Source organism: Camponotus floridanus, unplaced genomic scaffold (genome assembly GCF_003227725.1).
Source record: "Camponotus floridanus strain SB8 unplaced genomic scaffold, Cflo_v7.5 scaffold2, whole genome shotgun sequence".
NCBI classification, from domain to species: Eukaryota; Metazoa; Arthropoda; class Insecta; order Hymenoptera; family Formicidae; genus Camponotus; species Camponotus floridanus.
Genome location: NW_020229325.1, coordinates 6,883,163 through 6,908,015, shown reverse-complemented (window position 1 = coordinate 6,908,015; position 24,853 = coordinate 6,883,163). Strand labels below are relative to the sequence as shown.

General features: G+C 28.9%; 5 protein-coding genes and 1 pseudogene across 6 annotated transcripts; all 6 read right to left on the bottom strand.

Annotated features, from left to right (window-relative positions):
• Positions 1-263: 263 nt before the first annotated feature.
• On the bottom strand, positions 264-4,260 carry LOC112637754 (cytochrome P450 9e2-like). Of its 2 annotated transcripts, none has more exons than XM_025408126.1 (2): positions 3,306-4,260; positions 264-1,080 (listed from the first exon to the last, which is right to left on the bottom strand). In XM_025408126.1, exons 1-2 carry the CDS (start codon positions 4,024-4,026, stop codon positions 266-268), a joined length of 1,536 nt encoding a protein of 511 aa, XP_025263911.1. In that variant the 5' UTR covers positions 4,027-4,260; the 3' UTR covers positions 264-265. The 2 variants fall into 2 exon arrangements, with proteins under 2 accessions (XP_025263911.1, XP_025263910.1); XM_025408125.1 differs by lacking the exon at positions 3,306-4,260 and adding an exon at positions 1,844-1,952 and having other exon boundaries at positions 264-1,738.
• A 1,758-nt stretch (positions 4,261-6,018) lies between these two features.
• Positions 6,019-7,696, bottom strand: LOC112637753 (cytochrome P450 9e2-like). The gene has a single exon (XM_025408124.1). It carries the CDS (start codon positions 7,578-7,580, stop codon positions 6,078-6,080), a length of 1,503 nt encoding a protein of 500 aa, XP_025263909.1. The 5' UTR covers positions 7,581-7,696; the 3' UTR covers positions 6,019-6,077.
• Positions 7,697-9,793: 2,097 nt separating this feature from the next.
• Positions 9,794-11,477, bottom strand: LOC105257810 (annotated as a pseudogene).
• Positions 11,478-14,431: 2,954 nt separating this feature from the next.
• LOC112637751 (cytochrome P450 9e2-like) lies at positions 14,432-16,299 on the bottom strand. Its single transcript, XM_025408122.1, has one exon. The coding sequence runs from the start codon at positions 16,025-16,027 to the stop codon at positions 14,471-14,473; it is 1,557 nt and encodes a 518-aa protein (XP_025263907.1). The 5' UTR covers positions 16,028-16,299; the 3' UTR covers positions 14,432-14,470.
• A 1,446-nt stretch (positions 16,300-17,745) lies between these two features.
• Positions 17,746-19,536, bottom strand: LOC112637752 (cytochrome P450 9e2-like). The gene has a single exon (XM_025408123.1). It carries the CDS (start codon positions 19,421-19,423, stop codon positions 17,873-17,875), a length of 1,551 nt encoding a protein of 516 aa, XP_025263908.1. The 5' UTR covers positions 19,424-19,536; the 3' UTR covers positions 17,746-17,872.
• Positions 19,537-22,238: 2,702 nt separating this feature from the next.
• LOC105257800 (cytochrome P450 9e2-like) lies at positions 22,239-24,014 on the bottom strand. Its single transcript, XM_025407994.1, has one exon. The coding sequence runs from the start codon at positions 23,790-23,792 to the stop codon at positions 22,239-22,241; it is 1,554 nt and encodes a 517-aa protein (XP_025263779.1). The 5' UTR covers positions 23,793-24,014.
• Between the last annotated feature and the right edge of the window lie 839 nt (positions 24,015-24,853).

Below are 24,853 nucleotides of genomic sequence, written 5' to 3'. Positions count from 1 at the left end.
AATTCTAACAAACTAAACAATTATTCATTATTAATATTTATCCAAACAGATGTTTTTGCAAGTGTTTATAACACGAATTAACGAAAAAAAAACAAAACAAGAACAATTTTTTACAAATGCTAACAATATATTAAATAACCTGTAATGGCGCACAAAAGTTATATTATACTACGATGGCAATTGTATTATAAATATGTTATGATTATCATTAGTAATATAATATAATGATTTAGTAAAAAAATTTGTAATTTTTTAGAAATATTTTCTAAGAATTAATAATGCCTTTAATCAAAGTAGATTCAAAGACAGGATTCATATCGCTTCTACGCTGAACATTCAACCAAAATCCATTTTCCGGCGTCATTCTACTAGTTTTGCTGAATTTTATTGGAAACATAGTTTTCGCACAAGGTTTTAGCTCACATCGTGCTAATAGATGAAAAAGTAAGACTTTCACCTCTAGCATGGCAAATCTGTTGGCTATGCACATCCTCGGTCCTAATCCAAACGGCATATAGCATGGAGAGTTGTGATACATCTTACTGTCTAAAAATCTTTCAGGACGAAACTTTTCTGGATCATCATAATACTTTGCATCATGATGGATCGCATAAGCCGGAATCCAAACAGTCATACCTTTCTTCATAGTGAAAGGCTTCTCGTCTGGTAACGCGGGTGGTAATTCATAAGTCTCATCACATACTCTTTCTAAGATAATGGCTGGATATAATCTAAGAGTTTCCTTTATTATTGCATCTAAGTATTGAAACTGATTAATAATTTCAAAAGTCACTTGTCCATTCGATTCTTCTAATATTTGATCAATTTCCTGCCGTAATTTCACTTGAACGTCTGGATTAGTTGCAATTTCGTGAGCAACGAAAGATATTGTGGTTGAAGTAGTTTCAAGGCTAGCGAAGGAAAAAATAAATGCTTGCGCAGCCATGTCATCGATGTCAAGCTCTTTACGTTCTCTTTTACCTCTGATATCCATCATCAATTGGATCATATCCGGACGAATAATGTTTTCAGCATCACGTGTAGCGATAGTAGTTCTTATAATATCTTTAAAGAAATTCGATACGTGACTGCTTATAATTTTTACATTGAAAATTCGACCGAACGTTCGAAAAGTCAAAAGAAAAATAATTTTCATAATGGGGAAGTTGGTCGCTTCTTTCCCGTAAACATAAAACTTGTTCGTTGGATCCTTCATAGAATTGATCTTGATTCCAAAAGCACACGTAGCGATGACATCGTTCGTATATTTAGTGAAGACGTCTTTCATATTCATGTCGCTTTTTTTCTCCTGGTATCGATGTGGAAAGAAAATTAGCAAAATCCACAGCGCATTTCGACATCAAGGTAAACATCATTTTCATCTTGCTAGATGTAAAAGAGGGACTTAATAGAGTTCGCACATCCCGCCACTTTTGTCCATGAAGAAAAAGCAGATTATTCGCAAACAAGAGTTCGTTCAAAACCCTCAAACTGCGACGATTAGGAAATGCTTCGAAATTCTTCACAAGAATAGATTTAATTATTTCTGGATCGCGAAGTAGAAAAATCGGATTTGTCATGGCGTAGAATCCAAAGTATTTTGCGTCCGGATTGAAATTATATATCTTGCAAATAAAATCAGCCATATTCGGCGAAATATATATCCGATGTCATGTTGCCCAGTATTGGAACAGATGGTACGTGAATCACATCGTGTCTTTTGAAAAAATTGTAATTTCTAAACAGATAATGAATGCCAAGTGCATTAACCACGATTGATAACAATATCGATCAATATTCCATTGTTATTTCAAATTGTCGTTGCAATTTGTTTGCAAAATACCTGCTGAAATTTGATTTAACACACTAGCGAGATTGTTACTACGAATCGCTGCGGATAACTGTTAGTATGATAGTTTTATACCACCTAATATAATCTTACAAGGAAAGATCGACCTTGGGGACACCGGTTTGAATAAAATTTTAAGTGCGTAAAGTACTCGACTAAACAAGTTTTTGAGGAAAGTGAGAGGACGCTCAGCCGTTTTAAAAAAAAACCAAGTGAAAAATAGAGGCCGTATCTTGTAATACCAGTAAGTCTTGTAATACCAGTTTAGATTGATCGTGATGTAAGCGGCGTAGCTCGGGCAGTAAAGCCCGAGGCTATTATACTGCTGGTCACAGGTTCGATCCAGAACTGTGATAGTTTCTTATTTTTTTACGCGAAACCTACAATATTTTTTTAAATGAAAAAAATTAAATAAATAATTTAATTTTTTTGTTTTTATTTTATTTTTATTTTAGGAAAGCGTTGCGTCCTCTCACTTTCCTCAAAAACTTCTTTGGTCGAGTACTACACGCACTTAAAATTTTATTCAAATCGGTGTCCCCAAGATCGCGACCTCTCCTTGTCAGATCTTTCTGATGCAAGTGTTCTGCAACTGACATTATTTAAGAGTATTGATTGATAAAATTACTATAGAATTAAATGATTAAAATTTTGCAATGGATCATAAACATTTTCTTAGTCTACTAGTCTACTGGTGATATTAATATAATACTTACTTGATAATTAACATATGAGTACTACAAGATATAATTAAATATTGATATATTTTTGATGTCAAAATTGTACAATTTATTTATCTCTGTAAAATAAGATTTTTATTTACATACAAATAATTATTTTCAATATAAAAATTATAATATGTTTTGCAATGGAATTAAATTTTTGTTGATGCTATTATATTATGGAATTAATTCTAAAGTGTAGAAAACTCTCTATATGTTACAAATATGAGAGATTTATTTACAACAATCGAGAAAAAAAGAATTAGAAATGACAACAGGAGTAAAAAATACTCGTATATAAAAATTTTTTGTTTTATACAAATTATTTTACTTAAGATTACTTTATGTGTGTGCGTGAATGTTTCGTTCGTATATATTTATCAAAAGAAAATGCATCAACATTACTAATTATTAACAGATATTTATTAAATATTAATAGAAATTTTCCATATTTTCCTTGAATATAACAAATAAGAAATATTATAGAGTTTAATTATATGCGATCTATATACATATATCTTGTAAAATAGCGCTATATAAAGATATTTTATTATTTTAGTTAAATTTAATTTTTTATCTGCATTTTTCTGTTAAATTCACTTCTTATCAATTCTTATCGTTTGTTCGTTGATATTATTACGATTATGCTGATATTAGTCAATATTGAAATAACATATTGTAAATAATGATTGTACAGTTTTGCATTAGTTATTATTATGTTAATCTAATAAAATTTACGTAACTGCTTATAAGTTTTACATTAAAAATTCGCCCGAGCGTTGGGAAAATCATGAGAAAAAGAGATTTGATACCAAAGATGTTGGTCGCCTCTTTACCATAAACATAAAATTTGTTCTTTGGATCCTTCATAGAATTGATCTTGATTCCAAAAGCACATGTAGCAATGACGTCAGTCGTATATTTAGTGAAGGCGTCTTTCATGTCCATGTCATTTTTTTCCACTGATATCGTGGAAAGAAAATTAGCAAAGTCCATAGCGCATTCTGACATCAAGGTAAACATCATTTTCATCTTACTGGATGTAAAAGAGGGACTTAATAGAGCTCGCACATCCCGCCACTTTTGTCCGTGAAGAGAAAACAAATTGTCGACAAGCAAAGGATCGTTGAGATCACTGAAACCGCGACGATCAGGAAACGCTTCGAAATTCTTCACAAGAATGGACTTAATTATTTCTGGATCACGAAGCAAAAAAATCGGCATCGTCGTAGCGTAACATCCAAAATATTTTGCGTCTGGATTGAAATTATATAGCTTGCAAATAAAATCGACCATTGATATTCGGCGAAATATAACTGACGTCATACTACCCAATATTGGAACAGACGGTATGTGAATGACATTGTGTCTTTTAAAAAAATTGTAATTTTTAAACAGATAATGAATACTTAGTGTACCAATCACGATTGATAACAGTATTAACCAATATTCCATTATTATTGCAAATTGTTGTTGCAATTTGTCTGCAAAATGCCTGTCGAAACTTGATTTAGCGCACTAGTGATATGGTTACTACGAGTCGCAGTAGATAACTGTTTGTATGACAGTTTTATATAACATAATATGTCCGTTTTCTGCTGCGTAAGCTTTTATACTGACGTCATATAAGATTAATGATTAGTACTGGCGAGACACTGATACTTTATTCGAACAATAAGTCGTGAATATTTCTTTATGAACTGATGATATGTATATAATGCGTTTACATATTGTTAATATGTATCTAAATATTATTATTAATATATGAAATCTAAAAAAATTTATAACTATTGTATATACGTATTAAAATTATAACTGTATATATTTAAGATTATAGCTATACATTGTCATTTTTAAAATCAGAATTGTGCAATTTATTTATACAAAATAAGATCTGCAATATAAGATTTTTATTTATATACAAATAACTATTTTCAATGTAAGTATAATATGCTTTATAATATAAAATTAACTTTTTGTTTTATTATTATTGAATTAATTCTAAATTATAGAAAACTCTTATATGCTACGTATATGTGAGAAATTTATTTACAACAGTCGAAAAAACAAGAATGAGAATGACAATAGAAGTAAATAACTATAAAAATGTTTTGTTTTCATACAGATAATTTTACTTATTATTACTTTGTGTGTCTGTGTATATAATAATTTTCTTAGACTATATATATATATATATATATATATATATATATATATATATCGCAGAAAATTATTTGATCAAATGAAAATGCATCCATTATTACTGAATATTATTAGATATTTTCCTAAGATATGTTCCTTGAATATAACAAATAAAAAATAATATACAATTTAATTATATGCGATCTAAGTATGTCTTGTATAAAATATCGCTATATAAAAACATTTTATTATTTTAGTTAACTTTAATTTTTTTTCTGTATTTATCTATTAAATTCACTTCTTATCATATCTTATTTATTTACTGATATTATTACGATGTGCTGATAATATTGTGATTATAACAATATCACAAAAGAAATTCAAGTGTAATTATTTACGCAGCAGATTATTTACGATTCTGAATATAAAAAATTGCAACGTAAACTTTATTTTAATAAAAATTAATACTGTCCTGTTATTTATTGTCAGCACTTAATCAATATTGAAATAACACATTGTAAATAATGATTGTGCAGTTTTGCGTAATTATATGTAAATCTACTAAAATTTACATCATACATAAAATATTACATCAAAATATAAACATATCAACACTTATTTGAACGAGAAATGGTTTATCGCTGTGCACACACACACACGTGTGTGTGTGTGTGTGTGTTAACAAGATTATGTAATATGTAGATATTTCTATAAAATATATGCTATTACTATAAGTATAAATTTTTAATAATAGATTTCTTAACAGATTATAAACTGAATTTTGTAGCAAACAATTGTTAAACTTATAAATATATATATTAATATATATTAAAGTCGAATAAATCTCTAAATTAATAATTAAAGTCGTTATAAATCTCTAAAAAGTGAGTTCAATCGTTATCGAAAAATTTGATAATACAAAACACAAAATACTCTCAATTGTGTTTGCATATATAAATATATGGATTTCTCCGCTATTGGTACGCAAGATACAGTATAATATATATAGAATGATATATGCACATATAATTGATATTTAAACTAAATAAATTTTTAGTATCAAATTCTAACAAATTAAACAATTATATATTAGTTATTAATATTTATCCAAACAAATATTTTTGTAGATGTTTATAGCACAAATTAACGAAAAAAAAAAACAAAACAAAAACAATTTTTTACAAATGCTAACAGTATATGAAATAATCTGTAATAGCGCAAAGTTATATTACACTACAATAGCAATTATATTATAAAAATGTTATAATTATTATTAGTAATATAATATAATGATTCGGTAAAAAAATTTATTATTTTTTAAAAATATTTTCTAAAAATTAGTAATGCTATTAATCAAAGTAGATTCAAGGACAGGATTCAGAGCTTCTACGCTGAACATTCAACCAAAATCCATTTTCCGGCATTATTGTACCTTTCTTGGTGAATTTTATTGGCAACATAGTTTTCGCACAAGGTTTCAGCTCACATCGTGCTAATAGATGAAAAAGTAAAACTTTTACCTCTAGCATAGCAAATCTATTGGCTATACACATTCTCGGCCCTAATCCAAATGGCAAATAGCAAGGAGAGTTGTGATACATCTTATTGTCTAAAAATCTCTCAGGACAAAACTTTTCGGGATCATCATAATACTTTGCATCATGATGAATCGCATAAACCGGAATCCAAACAGTCATACCCTTCTCCATAGTGAAAGGTTTCTCGCCTGGTAATGCAGGTGGCAATTCATAAGACTTGTCGCATAATCTTTCTAAAACGCCGATCGGTGGATATAATCTGAGGGTCTCATTTATCACTAGATCTAAATATTCGAACCGGTTAATAATTTCATATGTCACTTCTCCGTTTGACTCATCCAGTATCTTGTCGATTTCTTGTCGCAATTTGTTCTGAATGTCTGGGTTAACCGCAAGTTCGTGAGCTGCGAAGCACATTGCGGTTGAAGTAGTATCAAACCCACCGAAGAAAAAAATAAACGCTTGCGCAGTCATGTCATCGATATCAAGTTCTCTCCGACCTTCTTTACCTCTAATATCCATCATCAATTGTATCATATCCGAACGAGTAATGTTCTCGGCATCACGAGTGGCGATAGTATTTCTTATAATGTCTTTGAAGAAATCCGACACGTGATTATTTATAAGTTTTACATTAAAAATTCGCCCAAGCGTTGGGAATGTCCTAAGAAAAAGAAATTTGAAACCAAAGATGTTGGTCGCTTCTTTACCATAAACATAAAACTTGTTCGTTGGATCTTTCATGGAATTGATCTTGATTCCATAAGCACATGTAGCGATGACGTCAGTCGTATATTTAGTGAAAGCATCTTTCATGTCCATATCGCTTTTTTCCACTGGTATCGTGGAAAGAAAATTAGCAAAGTCCATAGCGCATTCCGACATCAAGGCAAACATCATTTTCATCTTACTGGATGTAAAAGAGGGACTTAATAGAGTTCGCACATCCCGCCACTTTTGTCCGTGAAGAGAAAACAGATTGTTCACAAGCAAAGGTTCGTTGAGATCACTGAAACCGAGACGATCAGGAAACGCTTCGAAATTCTTCACAAAGACGGATTTAATTATTTCTGGATCGCGAAGCAAAAAAATCGGCATCGTCATAGCGTAACATCCAAAATATTTTGCATCTGGATTGAAATTATATATCTTGCAAATAAAATCGGCCAGTGATATTCGACGAAATACAATCGACGTCATGTTGCCCAGCATTGGAACACACGGAATGTGAATGATATTGTGTCTTTTAAAAAAATTGTAATTTTTAAACAGATAATGAATGCTTAGTGCACCAATCACGATTGATAACAGTATTAACCAATATTCCATTGTTATTGCAAATTGTTAAATTATTTCAACTTGTCTGCAAAATGCTTGATTAAACTTGCTTCAGCGCACTAGCGATATTGTTACCACGAGTCGCAGTAGACAACTGTTTGTATGACAGTTTCACATCACGTAATACCCGCCTTTCCGGTGCGTAAGCTTTTATACTGATGTTATATAAGGTTAATGATTACTGGCGCGACATTGATACTTTGCTTGATTAATGAATCGTGAATATTTCTTTATGCACTGATGATATGTATATAAGAATGTCTACATATTGTTAATATATATTTATATATTATATTATTAATGAATGAATACTAAAAGATTATAACTATAATAAACATATATTTAAGATTATAATTATACATTGTCATATTTTTAATGTCAATAATTGTGCAATTTATTTATACAAAATAAGGTTTGCAATATGAGATTTTTATTTACATACAAATAACTATTTTTAATATAAATATAATATGCTTTGCATTAAAATTAAATTTTTGTTTTATTGTTATTGAATTAATTCTAAATTATAGAAAATTCTCTCTGTATATGTTACGTATATGTGAAAAATTTATTTACAGCATTTGAGAATGAACAATAAAAGGAATGATAAATGATAACAGAAATAAATAATATATATATTTTTTCATACAGATTATTTTACTTACTAAGATTACTTTATGTACATATATATATTCCGGGACAAAATTATTGTATTTAAAAAGAGAAATGCATCGCTAGAGATATTTCACTTGAATATGACAATTAACGAATGTTATACAGTTTAATTGTATATGATCTAAATATATATTGTGTAAAATATAATGTTATATAAAAACATTTTATAATTTTAGTTCAATTTTTTATCTGCGTTTTTCTGTTAAATTCATTTATTATCAATGTTTATTTGCTGATATTTATATAATTATATGCTGATACTATCACGACTATAACGATATCACAATTTATGCGTAAAATATTTCTGATTATTTGCGATTCTGAATATAAAAAAAATAAACTTTTTTTAATAACAATTATTATCTCCCATCATTTATTGTCGATATTTAGTTAATATTGAAATGACCACCTGTGAATAATGATGTTTTGTGCGTAATTATGTGTAAATTTAATGAAATTTACGTAAATATTATATATATTAAAGTACAAACATGTCAATTACTTATTCGAATGAGGAATATATCTATGTATGTGTTAATAAGATGTAATATATAGATTTTTTATAAAAAAGAATGCTATTATTAAAAATATAAATTTTTATGATTTTTAACGATTTTTTAATAGATTTGTTAACAACTTTTCAATTGAATTTTTCAACAAACAATTGTTTAAATCTATTAATATATATAAAAATCGAATGAATCTGTGAAAATTCGATTGGCCCAATCGTTATTGAAAAATTCCATAATACAAGATACTTTCATTATGTCGCTTACATATAAATATATGGATCTTACTCACTGTCGATATGTGAGATACAGTATACATAATATATATAATGACATGTGCACATACAATTGACAAATACTATTGAAATCTTAGACAGGGGCGGCACTACCATTAAGGATGGTCTGGATAAATCCAGACCTCACTCATGAGTAGGTATGGAAATCCAGATCTGACAATCATAAACGGATAATGACAAGACAACGGACAATATCTCAAGATCGGTTAAATGACATTTCAATGTTAAATATTTATCATGAAATGACTGATATAAATAATGAAGAGGTAAAGATAAATGAATTTATAAAGAAACATAACATTAGAATGCATACATTTGCTGTGATATAAAAAATAAATTAATATATTGTGTCATTTTCTTTGAACCATGGTTATTTATTTAAACTTTTCTTGCATGAATTAAAGCGGTAAAAAAAATTATTTTCAAAAATTAAATCCTACCCCCCTCCCCCTCCCGATTGATTGTTATCCAGACCTGGAGCGAGACCGTAGTGCCGCCTCTGATTTTAGATAAATATTTAATATCAAATTCTAACAAACTAAACAATTATTAATTATTAATACTAATAATAGACGTTTTTACAGCTGCTTATAATAAAAATTGTCAAAGGAAAAGAAATAAAATGATTTTTACAAATATTTACAATATGTGAAGTAACATGTGATAATTTAAACAGTGTAAATTTAAACAGATTATATTACGACTATATATTGTACTACAAGAATTCGTGATTTTTATCAGGTATATGATTGTTAAATAAACAAAATTTTATTATTTTTATTTATAAAATATTTTTTAAGGATTAATAGTGCTTAACATAGATTCAAGCACAGGATGCATATTGTTTCTACGTTGAACCTTCAACCAAAATCCATTTTCCGGCATCATTACACCTTTCTTGCTGAATTTCAATGGCAACGTAGTTTTCGCACAAGGCTTCAGCTCACATCGTGCTAGTAAATGAAACAACAAGACTTTCATCTCTAACGTAGCAAATCTGTTGGCTATACACATCCTGGGTCCTAAACCAAATGGCATATAGCATGGAGAGTTGTCATACATCTTATTGTCTAAAAATCTTTCAGGACGAAATTTTTCCGGATCATCATAATACTTTGCATCATGATGGATCGCATAAACCGGAATCCAAAAAGTCATACCTTTCTTCATAATGAAGGGCTTCTCGCCTGGTAACGCGGGTGGTAATTCATAAGTCTCGTCACATACTCTTTCTAAGATAATGGCTGGATATAATCTAAGAGTTTCCTTTATATTATTGCATCTAAGTATTGAAACTGATTAATAATTTCAAAAGTCACTTGTCCATTCGATTCTTCTAGTATTTGATCAATTTCTTGCCGCAATTTCACTTGAACGTCTGGATTAGTTGCAATTTCATGAGCAACAAAAGATATTGTGGTTGAAGTAGTTTCAAGGCCAGCGAAGAAAAAAATAAATACTTGCGCAGCCATGTCAAGTTCTTTACGTTCTCTTTTACCTTTGATATCCATCATCAATTGGATCATATGCGGACGAATAATATTTTCAGCATCACGTGTAGCGATAGTAGTTTTTATAATATCTTTAAAGAAATCCGATACGTGATTGCTTATAATGTTTACATTGAAAATTCGACCGAACGTTCGAAAAGTCGTAAGAAAAATAATTTTCATAGTGGGGAGGTTGATGGCTCCTTTACCGCAAACAAAAAATTTGTTCGTTGGATCTTTCATAGAATCAATTTTGACTCCAAAAACACTCGAAGCGATGACATCGTTCGTATATTTCGCGAAGACGTCTTTCATATTCATGTCATTTTTTTCCATTGGTATCGATGTAGAAAAAAAATTAGTAAAGTCCACAGCGCATTCCGACATCAAGGTAAACATCATTTTCATCTTATTGGATGTAAAAGAGGGAGTTAATAGAGTTCGCACATCCCGCCACTTTTGTCCACGAAGAGAAAACAGATTGTTCGCAAGCAAAGGGTCGTTGAGATCGTTGAAACTGCGACGATCAGAAAACGTTTCGAAATTCTTCACAAAGACGGACTTAATTATTTCTGGATCACGAAGTAGAAAAATCGGATTTGTCGTGTCATAGAATCCAATATATTTTGCGTCTGGATTGAAATTATATATTTTGCAAATAAAATTAACCATTGATATTCGGCGAAATATAACCGATGTCATGTTGCCCAGTATTGGAACAGATGGTACGTGAATCATATCGTGTCTTTTGAAGAAATTGTAATTTCTAAACAGATAATGAATGCCAAGTGCACTAATCGCGATTGATAACAATATCGACCAATATTCCATTGTTATTCCAAATTTCTGTTGCAATTTATTTTGCAAAATGCTAATCGAAACTTGATTAACGCGCTGTTGTTACCACAAGTCGCTACAGACAACTGCTCGCTTGAAAATTTCATATCTCGTAATATACCTGCGAATTTTCCTGATACACAAGTTTTTATACGAGCACAGGGAAAAATCTAATATGTAATTATATTTTTTACTCTTACTTTTTCATTCTTGGTACTCTTAATTGATATTAATTATCATGTGAGTATTACATAAATATTATAACTAGATAAGAAAATTTCATATGAATTCATATGAAAAAAAAAATTTCATATGAATTCATATGAAAAAAAAATTTCATAGGAATTTCATAAGAAAAATTCATATCAAATAAAATATTAATATCTCATCACTATGCATCATTTAAAAAAATCATCTCATATAGTCCCCGTTTAAAAACTTTTGCATCAGAAAAATCCGCGGGTATATTACGAGATATGAAACTGTCATTACGAACTGTAGTTGTCTGCAGCGATTCATAGTAACAACATCGCTAATGCGCTGAATCAATTTTCGTGAGACATTTTGCAGACAAATTGCAACGACAATTGTACAGATTGTATATGACTGTATGTTATATTTTTTATATCAGAATTATGCAATTTATTTTTGCACTTTTTACATAATAATATTTTTTATTTCTCTATAAATACTATTTTCCATATAAAAAATAATGTGCTTTCCAATGAAATGAAATTGTTGTATGTGTCAATATTTTTCGAATTATTTTTAAAATTATAAAAAATTATATATTATGTATATGTATATGTAAGAGATTTATTTATAATATTCGAGAAAAAAAGGAATGAAAAATAAAAACAAAAGTAAATAATATATCAAAGTACTTCACTTTCATATAAATTATTTTACTTGAAATTATTTTACATATAGATACTCGAAGATAAAATTGTTTTATTAGAAAGGAAATTGTCAGGATTACTGAAGATATTTTATTTGAATTTGACAAGTAAGGACATTTATACAATTTAATTGTATGAACTAAATATAAAATAACGGTATATAAAGATATTTCGTTATTTTAAGTAATTTACTTTATTATTTGCATTTTTCTGTTAAATTTATTTCTTATCGCTGTTTGTTAGCTCATACTATTACGATATATTGATACTATCACGACTATAACGATATCACAATTTATGTATAATGATTTTGCGCAACAAATTATTCACAATTTGTATATAAAAAATTGCAACATAAACTTTATTTTAATAAGGAATCTGTCCTTGAAAGATGACGGAAGATAACTTGGACGCCCTGTATATACATACTCTTCTATCATTTATTACCAGCATGTATTTGTCGATATTGAAATAACTAATAATGAATAATGATTGTGCAGTTTTGCGCATTTATATGTAAATCTAATGAAATTGCCAATGTTATATCAAAGCTTATTTATATCGATTATCATTCGAATAAGGAATGTATCGCTGTGCACGTGTGTTAAGAAGATTATATGATATGCAGATGTCTTCACATAAAAAGTTATGATGTTAGTATAAACTTTTAATTATAAAATTTTAATGACAGATTTTGAATTGAATTTTTCAGCAAATAATTTTTTTAGCCTATTAATATCTATAAAAATCAAACTTATAAATCATGCGATATAGTATGCTATATAATGACAGAGGAACACAATTGACGCAATTGACGTTTCAATATTCAATAAATATTTAATATCAAACTCCAAGAACCTAAATAATTATTAAGTCTTAATATTTATCCATATGCAGAACCATATTACACAAATGTTTACATTTTTATAATAACTTATAATAAAAATTATCAAAAAAAGGAAACAAAAACGATTTTTTACAAATGTTTATAATATGTGAAGTAACATATAACGACGTAAACAAATTACATTATTATTACGATTGCCATTGTGTTACAAAAATGTTATGATTTTATCATAAGATGTATCATTATTCGAAAAAAAAAAATTTTCTTATTTTTTTAAAAATATTCTCTATGAATTAGTAATCAACCGTTAATCAACGAAAATTCAAAAATAATATTTATATCGCTTCTACGTTGAACATTCAACCAAACCCCACCTTCCGGCTTTATTATTAAACTTTTTTTGCTGAATTTTAATTTGTTATCACTTTTCGATTAAATTCATTTCGTATCACTGTTGTTTTTTGCTATTACTATTATGATACGCTGATTACGACTGTAATGGTACCACATTTTATGCATAATCATTTTGCGGAGATTATTCAGATATAAAGATTCTAGATATAAAAATTCTAGATTCTAGATTAAAAATAATATATTTTTTATTTTGATACTTTTTTATTTTGATACTACTATTTTTCAATATTGAAATAAGAAACTGTGAATAATGATTATGCAATTAAACTTTCTTCGCTGAATTTTAATTTGTTATCACACTTTAAACACGATTAAATACATTTCTTATCTGTTTTTTTGCTAATAGTATTACGATACGTTGATTACGACTGTAATGATATCACATTTTATACATAATCATTTTGCGCAGATTATTCAGATATAAAGATTCTAGATATAAAAATTACAATATATTTTTTATTTTGATACTTATTTTTCAATATTGAAATAAGAAACTGTGAATAATGATTGTGTAATTTTGCGCATTATAAGTAAATCTAATAAAGTTTACGTAAATATTACATCAAAACATAAACATTCAGCTAACTTTCAGCTAAATCAATTGACAATCGAATGAGGAGTGTATCGCTATATATATATTAACAAGGTTATGAAATATATAGATATTTTTATAAAAAAGATGCTAATACTATAAATAATTATAAATTTTTAACGATAGATTCGATAACAAAAATTATAAAAAAGAAAAACGATTCTTTCTAAGTTCGAACAATATATAACATATAATAGTGCCAATTTAAGCAAGTTATATATATATACGATGATCGTATTACAAGAATGTTATTATTTTTATCATCACGTATATCATTATTTAATAGAAAAAGATTTTCTGTTATTTTTACTTAAAATATTTTCTAAGAATTAGTAACACCGTTAATCAACGAGGATTCAAGCATAAGATTCATATCGCTTCTACGTTGAACATTCAACCAAAATCCACCTTCCGGATTTATTATAAAACTTTTTTTGCTGAATTTTAATGGCATTATTGTTTTCGCACAAGGTTTTAGCTCACATCGTGCTAAAAGATGAAACAGCACGACTTTCACTTCTAGCATGGCAAATCTGTTGGCTATACACATTCTCGGCCCTAATCCAAATGGCATATAGCATGTAGAGTTGTGATATATCTTGTTATCTAAAAATCTTTCAGGACGAAATTTTTCCGGATCATCATAGTATTTGGCATCATGATGAATCGCGAAAACCGGAATCCAAAAAGTCATACCCTTCTTCATAGTGAAAGGTTTTTCGCCAGGTAAAGCGGGTGGTAATTCATAAGCCTTGTCGCACATTCTTTCTAAAAAAATAATCGGTGGATATAATCTAAGAGTCTCATTTATCACCAAATCTAAATATTGAAGCTGGTTAATAGTTTCATATGTCACTTTGCTATTTGATTCTTCCAACGCTTTGTCGATTTCTTGCCGCAACTTGATCTGAACATCTGGATTAGCCGCAAGTTCATAAGCCACAAAGGACATTGCAGTTGAACTGGTATCGAAACCAGCGAAGAAAAAAACAAAAGCTTGAGCAACCATATCGTCGATATTAAGCTCTCTCCGACCTTCTTTACCTCTGATATCCATCATTAATTGAATCATATCCGAACGAATAATGTTCTCGGCATCACGAGTGGCAATAGTGGTTCTTATAATGTCTTTGAAGAAATCTGACACGTGACTGTCTATAAGTTTTACATTGAGAATACGCCCGAGCATTGGAAAAGTTCTAAGAAAAAGAAATTTAATGCTGCGAATTCCAGAGAAGGAGTTGACCAGCTCTTTACCATAAACATAAAACTTGTTCGTTGGATCCTTCATAGAATTGATTTTGATCCCAAAAGCACACGTAGCGATGACATCATTTGTATATTTAGCGAAGACGTCTTTCATATCCATGTCGCTTTTTTCTCTTGGTATCGATGTGGAAAGAAAATTAGCAAAATCCACAGCGCATTTCGACATCAAGGTAAACATCATTTTCATTTTGCTAGATGTAAAAGAGGGACTTAATAGAGTTCGCACATCCCGCCACTTTTGTCCATGAAGAGAAAACAGATTGTTTGAAAATAAGGGTTCGTTCAAATTATTGAAACCGCGACGGTTAGGAAACGCATCGAAATTCTTCAGAAGAATAGACTTAATTATTTCTGGATCACGAAGCAAAAACATTGGATTAGTCGTAGCGTAGAATCCTAAATATTTTGCATCTGGATTGAAGTTATATATCTTGCGAGTAAAATCGACGAAAGATATTCTGCGAAATATAACCGATGTCATGTTGCCCAGTATTGGAACAGATGGTATGTGAATCACATCATGTCTTTTGAAGAAATTGTAATTTCTAAACAGGTAATGAATACCAAGTACACTAATCACGATTGATAACAATATCGACCAATATTCCATTGTTATTCCAAATTGCTGTTGCAATTTATTTGCAAAATGCCGATCGAAACTTGATTAGCGCGCTATTACTACAAGTCGCTACGGACAACTGCTCGCTTGAGAATTACATATCTCGTAATATATCCGCGGATTTTTCTGATGCAAGAGTTTTTAAATTGATAAGGTGAATGTATGATACTGACGCGAGACAGTGACGTACTTTGCTCAATGTATCATAAATATTTCTTTATCTACTGATGATATTTATACAATACTTACATAATAATTAATATATGAATACCGAAAGATATAACTACATATAGTTATTCTTTTGATATCAGAATTGTACAAATTATTTGTCCAATCTCTGTATAATAATAATTTTATTTCCGTAAAAGTAACTATTTGCAATATATAAAATAATGTACTTTGCATTAAAACTAAGTTATGGTATGTGTGATTATCGAAATCTTTTTAAAAACAGTAATTTCTTATATTAAGTATATATGAGAAATTTATTTGTAGCCGAAAAAAAGAGGAGTGAGAAGTGGCAACAAAAGTAAATAATAAATAAAAATAATTTTGTTTTTATACAGATTAGTTTTCTTGAGATTACTATACATTACTATGTATAAATGCTCGGAGGAAAATTATTTTGTGAGGGAAAATTATCAGTATTATTAGAGATATTTTATTTGAGTTTGATAAATAAGAATAGATGAACAATTTAATTCTGTAAAAACTAAATATATCTTGTACAAATCAAAATCTATCTTGCAGAATGCTATTTAATATTTCGTTATTTTAGATAACATTAATTTGTTATCACTTTTCGATTAAATTAATTTCGTATCACTATTGTTTTTTGCTGTTACTAACATGATATGCTGATTACGACTGTAATGATACCACATTTTATGCATAATCATTTTGCGCAGATTATTCAGATATAAAGATTCTAGATATAAAAATTACAATATATTTTTTATTTTGATACTTATTTTTCAATATTGAAATAAGAAACTGTGAATAATGATTATGCAATTTTGCGACATTATAAGTAAATCTAATGAAGTTTACCTAAATATTATATCAAAACATGAACATTCAGCTAACTCAATTGATAATCAAATGAGGAATGTATCGCTATACATATCTTAACAAGATTATGTAATATATAGTTATTTTTATAAAAGGATGCTTATACTGTAAGTAATTATAAATTTTTAACGATAAGTTTCTTAACAAATTTTGAATTGAATTTTTTGGGAAACAATTGTTTGAACTAATTAAATACATTAATATATGTAAAAATCGCGAAACTTTTAAATTTCTTTTATAAAAATATGATTAGCTCAATCGAAAAATTCGATAATACAAGATATTTTTAACAATAATGGCTCGTATATAAGTACACGGATCTTCTTCGCTGGTGGTACGCGAGATATAGTGTGTGATAATGCATGCGCCCCATTGATATTTAATGTTTAAAAATTTAATGAATACTTAATATCAAACTAAGCATTTATTGATAAGAAATTAAGCAATTATTAATTCTCTATTTATTCAAACATACGCTTCAATAATTATTTATAATAAAAATTATAAAAAAGGAAAACGATTCTTTATAAGTTCGTACAATATATAACATATAATATTGTAGTATTGTATATATAACATATAATATTGTACAATATAATATTGTACAATATTAATTTGTACAATATTAATTGTAACATATAATATTGCCAATTTAAGTAAGTTATATTGTCATGATGATTGTGTTACAATAACGTTATTTTTATCATCACGTATATCATTGTTCAGTAGAAAAAGATTTTCTGTTATTTTTACTTAAAATATTTTCTAAGAATTAGTAACACTGTCAAACAGGATAGATTCAAGAACAGGATGCATATCGTTCCTACGGTGAACATTCAACCAGAATCCACCTTCCGGTATTATTGTCAAACTTTTTTTGCTGAATTTTAATGGCAAAGTAGTTTTCGTACAAGGTTTTAGCTCACATCGTGCTAATAGATGAAACAGCACGACTTTCACTTCTAGCATGGCAAACCTATTGGCTATACACATTCTCGGTCCTAATCCAAATGGCATATAGTACGGTGAGTTATGATACATTTTGTTTTTGTCTAAAAATCTTTCCGGACAAAATTTTTCCGGATCATCGTAATATTTTTTATCTCGATGAATCTCAAAATTCACAATCCAAAAATTCATACCCTTCTTTATAGTGAAAGGTTTCTTGCCTGGTAATGCAGGTGGTAATTCATAATCTTTGTTGCATAGTCTGTCTATGAGAACTGGTGGATATAATCTGAGAACCTCATTTATCACCAGATCTAAATATTCAAGACGGTTAATAGCTTCGTATGTCACTTTCCCGTTTGATTCCTCGAGAACCTTATCTATTTCCTGTCGCAATTTGATTTGAATATCTGTATTAACTGCAAGTTCATGAGCTGCAAAGCACATTGTGGTTGAACTAGTATCGAAACCACCAAAAAAAAAAATGAACGCTTGCGCGATCATGTCATCGACATCAAGCTCTCTACGGTCATCTTTGCCTCTAATGTCCATCATCAATTGAATCATATCCGGACGCGTAATATTCTCGGCATCCCGAGAGGCAATAGTAGTCCTTATAATGTCTTTAAAAAAATCCGACACGTGTTTATCTATAAGTTTTACATTGAGAATACGCCCGAGTGTCGGAAACATTCTGAGAAAAAAAAATTTAATAGGACGAGTTGCAAAGAAATTAGTCGCCTCCTTGCCGTAAACAAAGAATTTATTTGTTGGATCCTTCATAGAATTGATTTTGATTCCAAAAGCACATGAGGCAATAATATCATTTGTGTATTTAGCGAATACGTCTTTCATATCTATATTTCCTTTATCCGCTGGTACAGTTGATAGATAATTAGCAAAGTCCACTGCGCATTCCGACATCAAGGTAAACATCATTTTTATCTTGCTGGATGTAAAAAAAGGACTTAATAAAGTTCGCACGTCACGCCACTTTTGTCCACGAAGAGAAAACAGATTGTTCGCAAGCAATGGCTCGTTCAAATCATTGAAACCGTAATGATCGGGAAATGCTTCGAAATTCTTCACAAGGACGGATTTAATGATTTCCGTATCACGAAATAGGAAAGTTGGCGTTCCCATTAAGTAGAATCCAATATATTTTGCATCCGGATTGTAAGTGTATAGCTTGTGGATAAAATCGGTCAATGATATTCGACGAAATATAACTGATGTCATGTTGCCCAGTATTGGAACAGGCGGTACGTGAATGATATCGTGTCTTTTGAAAAAATTATAACTTCTAAACAAATAATGTATGCCAAGTGCACCAATCACTATTGATAACAAAATCAACCAGTATTCCATGGCACATGGATGTTATCTCAAATTTTCGTTGGAATCTGTTTGCAAAACGTCTGACAAAATTTGATTTAACACACTAGCGATATTGCTAGCACGAATCGTTGCAGGCAACTGTTCGTAAGGCTGTTTCGCAACTCGTATCAAGATTATTCTATTCAAAGATTAAGAGCTAACATGTATGCATAGACATAGTAAGTATAGACCGAGCATTGCATAAGCGTTAAGCATACGAAAGAAAGACAAAAGATGTAAGATGATTTTCTTTCTCTTTTCAATGCCGGAGAAGTGGGGAGCACTTTTCCACATCTTCTCGCGCCGGTTCGTCATGGAGGGGCGAGGAGGTGAGGAGAAATGCTCCCCACTTCTTCGGTATTAAAAAGAGAAAGAAACTCATCTTACATCTTTTGTCTTTCTTTTCGTATGCTTAACGCTTATACGATGGATGCTCGGTCTATACTTACTATATCTATGCATGTATAAGATTAAGGATTTTGTGTATGTACAATCCCAGCAAAAAGTAGCTGAAAATCAATATTGACGAATATCCACTTTTGGTGTATTTTGAGTGTGAGAAGTTGTGTGGAATATTACAATTTGATCTTAGCTGCAGAGATGTATTTTTTAATATTTATTGCGTTTTTACTGAAATATTCCGAATTTTGTTAATCGAAATGATTAACTTTTGGCAGTGAATTTCGCCTTGTGACAGATACTAACTTCATTGAATTATATTTAATATCTTTTTAACCAGTTAGTACTTGTATATTATTTGACCAGATATTTCCTCTAAACTTATCTAAACTTTTGCAAATTATAAACAAATTCTGAATATTATTTCCATGTGTTTTTGTCATTTGAATCGACGTGGTTATGAGTTTCCTATAAGAACACATGTTAATTCGGTGTAAATTAAAATCCTTATAACTTGTGAACGCTTTAGTGAATCGATTTAAAAATTGTACTGAAGAAACATATGTAAGGACAATCTGTACAATTTTCATTAAATTCTCAATATTTTGAAAATAGATACAAAACATCTTTAATGTATTATTACTGATAAAACATTGATATTTTATAAGTCAACAAACTTCAATTATTTCTTTATTTACTAATTATATTTACGTAATATATATGTGACAATTAATATCTAAAAATAATGATTTGTCATTAAAATGTTGTTTGTGTATTTATTTTAAATACATCGAGTTATTTTTGAACATAAATAACCTCATTTAAAAATATTGTGTGTACTTATTTATAGCATTCGATATAAAATTCAATAAAAAATAATGAGAAATAACGAGAAAAATAATTTTTGTATAAAGTATCATATTTTGACATTATTGTACGAGTTATTATTTTAGGGAGTTAGGAAAGTTATATTTTAAGAAAATAATTTAATGGAAAAAATGTATAGAATCATGTTGTAGTGACTGTAATTCCAGTGTTCCCTAGTAAACATTAAATATTATACTTAATTTGTCAGATAATAAATGAATATTATCAAAACTCTGAGTCTACTTGAAAATCAGTTTTAAAAATGACAAGAATAAGGAAAAATGTACGAAAATACTTAAAATTATTGTTTCTTCCAAAATTATCAATTAAATTCAATTCAATTCAATTAAGAGTGAAAAGCGTAAAGAATCATGTGATTTGCTGGAGACATTCTATTTGAATTTAAAAAATAAATAAAATTATAGTTTAATAGTTTAATAGTTACACATTGTATAAACTAAAACGATTTTGTATAAAACATCGCGATACACACATTTTGTTATTTTAACTGATTTATATTTTTATCTACGTTTGTTTGTAAAGTTCATTTCTTATCACTGTTTTTTTATACTGACATCAATATAATAATTAATATAATAACATCTTGAAGTTTGCTATTTTGTACAACTGTAGGTTATTTATTAATCTGAACAAAATTATAAAATAAACTTTATTTTGATATATAAAGAAATTTGTTTTCGTACCGTTTACAACTCTCATTTATCGATATTAAAATGACGAATTAAGAATAAAAAATGAATCTAATAAAATTTAAATGTTATATCGAGGAATAAGTCAATTACTTGATATTATACAAGCGTATAGTATGTTAAAAATTATATAATATTATACATAACTTGTTTACATAAAAAACAACAATTGTATAAAAAGATAATTATAATAATTATAATTATATCTTTTTAATGGTAGATTCTTTGACATATTTTGAATTGAATTTTTCAACAAATAATTTGATTAGCCTATTAATATCTATAAAAGTCAAATTTATAAATCTCTATTAAAAACTTGGCTAGCCTAATCATTATTAAAAAATTTGATAATACAAAATACTCTCTCAACTGTGAGGCTCGCTCTATTAATACATTAATGTGTATCAATCTCTCTTCGCTGTGTTATGCGATATATAGTATGCTATGTAATGACATATGCACATAAATGACATTTAATGTCTAAGTATTTAACGTTTAAATATTTAATATTAATAAATTCTAACAAGCAATTATTAATTCTTAATATTAACTCAAACAGGCAGTTTTGCATTTTTGCTGCTTATAATAAAAATTATCAAAGAAAAGAAAAAAAACGGTTTTTTAAAAATACTATATATACTATATATAATATATATATAATAATAGTATATATAATAATAGTGAAGTAATAATACAATTATATATATATATATAATAGAAAACGGATTTTTAAAAATACAATACTATATATATATAGTATTGTATAAAAAATATGAAATAATAAATATATATATATATATATTTATTATTTTTATTATTTAAAATATTTTCTAAGAATTAGTAACGCCGTTAATCAACGAGGATTCAAGCATAGGATTCACATCGCTTCTACGTTGAACATTCAACCAAAATCCACCTTCCGGCTTTATTATTAAACTTTTTTTACTGAATTTTAATGGCATTGTTATTTTCGCACAAGGTTTTAGCTCACATCGTGCTAATAGATGAAACAACACGACTTTCACTTCTAGCTTGGCAAATCTGTTGGCTATACACATTCTCGGCCCTAATCCAAATGGCATATAGCATGAAGAGTTGTGATACATCTTGTTATCTAAAAATCTTTCAGGACAAAATTTTTCCGGATCATCATAGTATTTGGCATCATGATGAATCGCGAAAACCGGAATCCGAAAAGTCATACCCTTCTTCATAATGAAAGGTTTTTCGCCAGGTAAAGCGGGTGGTAATTCATAAGCCTTGTCGCACATTCTTTCTAAAAAGATAACCGGTGGACATAATCTAAGAGTCTCATTTATCACCAAATCTAAATATTGAAGCTGGTTAATAGTTTCATATGTCACTTTGCCATTTGATTCTTCCAACGCTTTGTCGATTTCTTGCCGCAACTTGATCTGAACATCTGGATTAGCCGCAAGTTCATAAGCCACAAAGGACATTGCAGTTGAACTGGTATCGAAACCAGCGAAGAAAAAAATAAAAGCTTGTGCGATCATATCGTCGATATTAAGCTCTCTTCGATCTTCTTTACCTTTGATATCCATCATTAATTGAATCATATCCGAACGAATAATGTTCTCGGCATCACGAGTGGCAATAGTGGTTCTTATAATGTCTTTGAAGAAATCTGACACGTGACTGTCTATAAGTTTTACATTGAGAATACGCCCGAGCGTTGGAAAAGTTCTAAGAAAAAAAAATTTGATGTTGCGAATTCCAGAGAAGTAGACCAGCTTTTTACCATAAACATAAAACTTATTCGTTGGATCCTGCATAGAATTGATTTTGATCCCAAAAGCACACGTAGCGATGACATCATTTGTATATTTAGTGAAGACGTCTTTCATATCCATGTCGCTTTTTTCTCCTGGTATCGATGTGGAAAGAAAATTAGCAAAATCCACAGCGCATTCCGACATCAAGGTAAACATCATTTTCATTTTGCTAGATGTAAAAGAGGGACTTAATAGAGTTCGCACATCCCGCCACTTTTGTCCATGAAGAGAAAACAGATTGTTTGAAAACAAGGGTTCGTTCAAATTATTGAAACCGCGACGGTTAGGAAACGCATCGAAATTCTTCAGAAGAATAGACTTAATTATTTCTGGATCACGAAGCAAAAACATTGGATTAGTCGTAGCGTAGAATCCTAAATATTTTGCATCTGGATTGAAGTTATATATCTTGCGAGTAAAATCGACGAAAGATATTCTGCGAAATATAACCGATGTCATGTTGCCCAGTATTGGAACAGATGGTATGTGAATCACATCATGTCTTTTGAAGAAATTGTAATTTCTAAACAGGTAATGAATACCAAGTACACTAATCATGATTGATAACAATATCGACCAATATTCCATTGTTATTCCAAATTGCTGTTGCAATTTATTTGCAAAATGCCGATCGAAACTTGATTAGCGCGCTATTACTACAAGTCGCTACGGACAACTGCTCGCTTGAGAATTACATATCTCGTAATATATACGCGGATTTTCCTGATGCAAGAGTTTTTAAATTGATAAGGTGAATGTATGATACTGGCGAAACAGTGACTTACTTTGCTCAATGTATCATAAATATTTCTTTATCTATTGATGATATTTATACAATACTTACATGATAATTATTATATGAATACCGAAAGATATAACTACATATAGTCATTCTTTTGATATCAGAATCGTACAAATTATTTGTCCAATCTCTGCATAATAATAATTTTATTTGCGTAAAAGTAACTATTTGCAATATATAAAATAATGTACTTTGCATTAAAATTAAGTTATGGTATGTGTAATTATCGAAATCTTTTTAAAAACAGTAATTTCTATATATTAAGTATATATGAGAGATTTATTTGTAGCAGAAAAGAAGAGAAGTGAGAAGTGGCAACAAAAGTAAATAATAAATAAAGATAATTTTTTTTTATACAGATTAGATTTTCTTGAGATTACTATACATATGTATAAATGCTCGGAAGAAAATTATTTTCAGAGGGAAAATTATCAGTATTATTAGAGATATTTTATTTGAGTTTGATAAATAAGAAATAATAGAATAGATGAACAGTTTAATTCTATAAAAACTAAATACATCTTGTACAAATCTAAATCTATCTTACAGAATGATAATAAAAATATTTCGTTATTTTAGTTTGTTATCACTCTTCGATTAAAAACTGTTTTTTTTTTTTGCTAATACTATTGTGATACGCTGATTACGATTGTAGTGATATTACATTTTACGTATAATCATTTTGCGCAGCAGATTATTCACGATTCTAGATATACAAAATTGCAATATATTTTATATTTTGATATTTATTTGTTAATATTGAAATAAGAAACTGTGAATAATGATTATGCAATTTTGCGCAATTATAAGTAAATCTAATGAAGTTTACATAAATATTATATCGAAA

What these genes read in the sequence shown, in the direction of transcription:
- LOC105257800 (XM_025407994.1), bottom strand. Translation starts at nt 23,792, where the DNA reads ATGGAATATTGGTCGATATTGTTATCAATCATGATTAGTGTACTTGGT.
- LOC112637754 (XM_025408126.1), bottom strand. Translation starts at nt 4,026, where the DNA reads ATGGAATATTGGTTAATACTGTTATCAATCGTGATTGGTACACTAAGT. An exon ending in ACTTATAAGCAGTTACGTAA is followed by an intron (nt 1,081 to 3,305) that starts ATTTTATTAGAT and finishes GCAGTCACGTAT; the next exon opens with CGAATTTCTTTAAAGATATT.
- LOC112637753 (XM_025408124.1), bottom strand. Translation starts at nt 7,580, where the DNA reads ATGGAATATTGGTTAATACTGTTATCAATCGTGATTGGTGCACTAAGC.
- LOC112637752 (XM_025408123.1), bottom strand. Translation starts at nt 19,423, where the DNA reads ATGGAATACTGGTTGATTTTGTTATCAATAGTGATTGGTGCACTTGGC.
- LOC112637751 (XM_025408122.1), bottom strand. Translation starts at nt 16,027, where the DNA reads ATGGAATATTGGTCGATATTGTTATCAATCGTGATTAGTGTACTTGGT.